The sequence below is a fragment of the Sinocyclocheilus anshuiensis genome, unplaced genomic scaffold (assembly GCF_001515605.1).
Source record: "Sinocyclocheilus anshuiensis isolate Anshui unplaced genomic scaffold, SAMN03320099.WGS_v1.1 scaffold126, whole genome shotgun sequence".
Taxonomy (NCBI): domain Eukaryota; kingdom Metazoa; phylum Chordata; class Actinopteri; order Cypriniformes; family Cyprinidae; genus Sinocyclocheilus; species Sinocyclocheilus anshuiensis.
This window is the reverse complement of record NW_015546026.1, coordinates 286,736-290,080: the sequence shown is the minus strand read 5'-3', so window position 1 is coordinate 290,080 and position 3,345 is coordinate 286,736. Positions and strand designations below refer to the sequence as shown.

At 38.2% G+C, this 3,345-nt stretch overlaps 1 protein-coding gene across 1 annotated transcript in view; it reads left to right on the top strand.

The window, feature by feature from the left end:
- Nucleotides 1–1,162: 1,162 nt before the first annotated feature.
- penkb (proenkephalin b) overlaps nt 1,163–3,345 on the top strand; it is a 21,743-nt gene continuing 19,560 nt past the window's right edge. The window contains exons 1-2 of the mRNA XM_016499748.1: nt 1,163–1,238; nt 1,399–1,539. Of these exons, the coding sequence (XP_016355234.1) occupies nt 1,233–1,238; nt 1,399–1,539 (147 nt within the window). The 5' untranslated portion in view covers nt 1,163–1,232. The remainder of the gene's footprint in view (nt 1,239–1,398; nt 1,540–3,345) is intronic.

The window sequence follows — 3,345 nt, the reverse complement described above, 5'->3', positions numbered from 1 at the left end:
ATAGGCTAATTTTATGTGTATGTATATGCAACTCGGTATTTCCGCACTGTCTGAAACACGTCTCTATGCTTGTGCGCGCTTTGATTGTGTGCAAGAATAGCGCGTGAGTAACGAATTGAGATCTCTTTCGTTTCTTCTTCTTGTGGTTTAAATTTGCTTGTATGTGTAAATTGGAAAATTAATCTGCGAATCACGTGTGCGCCGAACGGTAGGGTCTCATCCGTACGTATTACGGATCAACTGCAATCTCTCTACTATCGTCCATCTATATATATATTTTTTTTAATTGTTTTCTTCTTTTCTTTTTCTTTTACATTCATCATAATCATCATCATGCATGTGTATTTCCTTAATTCGTTGTTGTTTCTGTTTGTTGTTGCACTGTCAGATTAGGAATTAAGGAACATTTCACCACATAACAACACATGTATGTAATATTTATGACCATTAAAGACCTCTTGATATCTCCCCTACTGAAACATTTGGTGCAGGATTTGCTGCTAAAAGGAGGGTATACAAGTCAATAAATTCAAGGGTTCAGTAACTCCACACTGTGAATGGTTAATCTCTGATATGAAACGTGAAAAGTATAAAATAATAATATAAAACTGTTTGTATTATTAGTTGAGTCTAATTGTGTTTGCTTATTTGTGAGCTTAATTGAAACCAACAAATTTTATTAGTAATCAATGCAGGAATATTGCGGATATTTTCACAACCTTATCCTGTAGGTTCAAGAACAATCTGATTTTCAGACATAAATGTGCTTTATTGAAAAGAAATAGTCCGTTGTGAAACACTGCACATTGTGCATGCATAATCTTAAGAGCAAATGTCATTAGGATTTAGTTCAGCATTTACATAATGTAAAGGCCGTTGTACACTATAACGGTCGAAAACACATAAAACATCACTGCGTAACTCCCACAGTCAAGTGTTATTTTTCACGCATAATATTGTTATGTTTTGTCAGGAACTATATCTTCTAGTGTAAGAATTTCACTAAATACATGTGCTTATTTTTGTGCAGTGCCTATATTGGTTTTGTAAACTGATTCAATATCCCCATATGCCGCTATACACGCTCGCTCTCGCGCTCTCTCGCTCTCTCTCTCTCTCTCTCTCTCGCTCTCTCTCTCTCTCAATCCACTCTAGGGAGTAACGCACACTTGTACGTTTAGTATTGACGAGATTTTACATGCACCAAGCAGACTGGAGTAACTGGCGCCGTCATGAAGGTTAGTAAACCTGCTTAAATACAAAATGTTTTTTTGTATTTCCAGTGATATGAATTGCGAAATATTGTTAATTGTTGTTTTGTTTTTCATGGCACTAATTTGAATACATTTATAGGAAGCATTATACTGAATGTAATCTGTAATTTATTTTCCCCCAAAGACCCTGACAGTTCCCGTAAGCTCCAGGTGGACACTGTTGCTGAGCGCGTATCTGACGCTGACTGCAAGCGCGGACTGTGGCGAAGACTGCGCGTACTGCTCGAAGCAACTGCCTCTTCAACTCATAAAAATACACTCAATAGTAAGTCTACTGTTTTAACGCACGTACATCTATAAATAAAACCGCTCATATGTGAAGAAAACGGGATGAAAGTAGGCTACTTATTTGGAATTTAATCCCATAAAAATACAAAATTATATAGGCTATTCATCGATGTCTCGTGATCTGAAGCGCCGTTTTGCTGAAGGTTTACTATTAATTTTTATTCAAGCTATTTGCATACATGTTTACGTAAGTCTTTTTATATTTGTTTAATTAAAACAAATAAACCATAATTTCATTAATTGTTGCAACACTCTGGAGAAGCTAATTTATCAGATAGTCATTGCAAACCATTATTAAATTAATGTATTAAGTAATTCGTCGGAAGATGATACGCATCAACTCTTGCTTAGAAAAGTCGAATAGAGAGTCAAACTTTTTCTAAGAACAGTTAATATAGGTCTATTCATATGTTTATAAGTACTATAGGGTCTATGATTATTTATTTTCAGCAGTGGCAACATATTGTGAATATAACATTATATTTTACAGCGATTTAGATGGTCAGGATAGAAATTTCTGGATTTCACAGCCATATGTATAGGCTATTAATGTGATCAAGAACTGATCTGAGGGAGAAAAAAAAAGCCTGAAATCGTGAAACGCACCAGACTGTTTGTGAGACAGATCACCACTAGGCTGCACCAATTTACCCTGAAGTCAAAATTGCGTAGTCGGAACAGAAAGATGTTCTCCCCTGTTAATATTAATGGCTCAAAAGAATAATGGCGTGATCAAGTAGCCTAATTGAAATTTTATAGCAGAATCTTATACATCTTAAAAGAGCTATAGGCCTACTTTATTTAAAGCAACAATTCATAAGATGTTACACTTTCTGTTAAAAATTGTCATCTAAATTATTCTGGAACTCAACATTTTTGCAGGGGAAAGAAACTGAAAATAGGTAGGCTAAAACATACACTTCTACTTGTTTAGTATTGCTGAACTTTGTCTAATTTCAATAATGACTTAAATTATGTGATATGTGAATGAAAATAGTTTCCCTTTCACAGGGAACTCTACGCTGCGTCCTCTAGAGGGCGCTAGGGGAACGTCTTCAACGTGACCGGTGTCTGAAGCATGAATGAAAAACGACAATGAACTTGACATTGGCAGGCGGGGGAACTCCACGCTGCGTCCTCTAGAGGGCGCTAGGGGAACGCCTTCAGCGTGACCGGTGTCTGAAGCATGAATTAAAAAACGACAATGCCCTTGACATTGGCAGGCGGCAGCCTATGACGTAAACAATAAAGCGAGTGCGGGTATAAAAGTGCACCTGCGGAAAACGTCATCCTCTTCTTTGTCTTCAAGCCTTGTGTATGGAAGCACATGTGTCTGCCTCGCGAGAGAGAAGGATGCGCTCACTGTTTGCATTCGCGGGACTACTAGAGGCAGAGGTCTGTACTTGAGCTTTATCAGCGTTTGCACGAGCGCGTTCGCCTCTCGAGGGAGTTGAACAAGCTTGAGTTGATCACAAAAACAAGAGTTGATCACATCTTCGCGCTGCGAGATGTGATCGCGTTGAGAATGCCTTGTATGCTTGATTCTCTTTAAAAATTGAGCGCCTCTCATCCGCGTTTCGGGTCTCGCGGCTGCCGAGGCGGTTAGTCAGACCGATCACGGGGATTGTAGGCGGGGCATGGAAGGAATCTGACGAGGAGTGCTTTCTCTTTCAGAATTCCTTTTTGGTTTTATTTTATTTTACAGAATAGGAACTGTGTATAATGTGAGATATCTACATTATTGGTGAAGGAGGCTCCTGACTTGGTGTAATGGCAAGTTTTT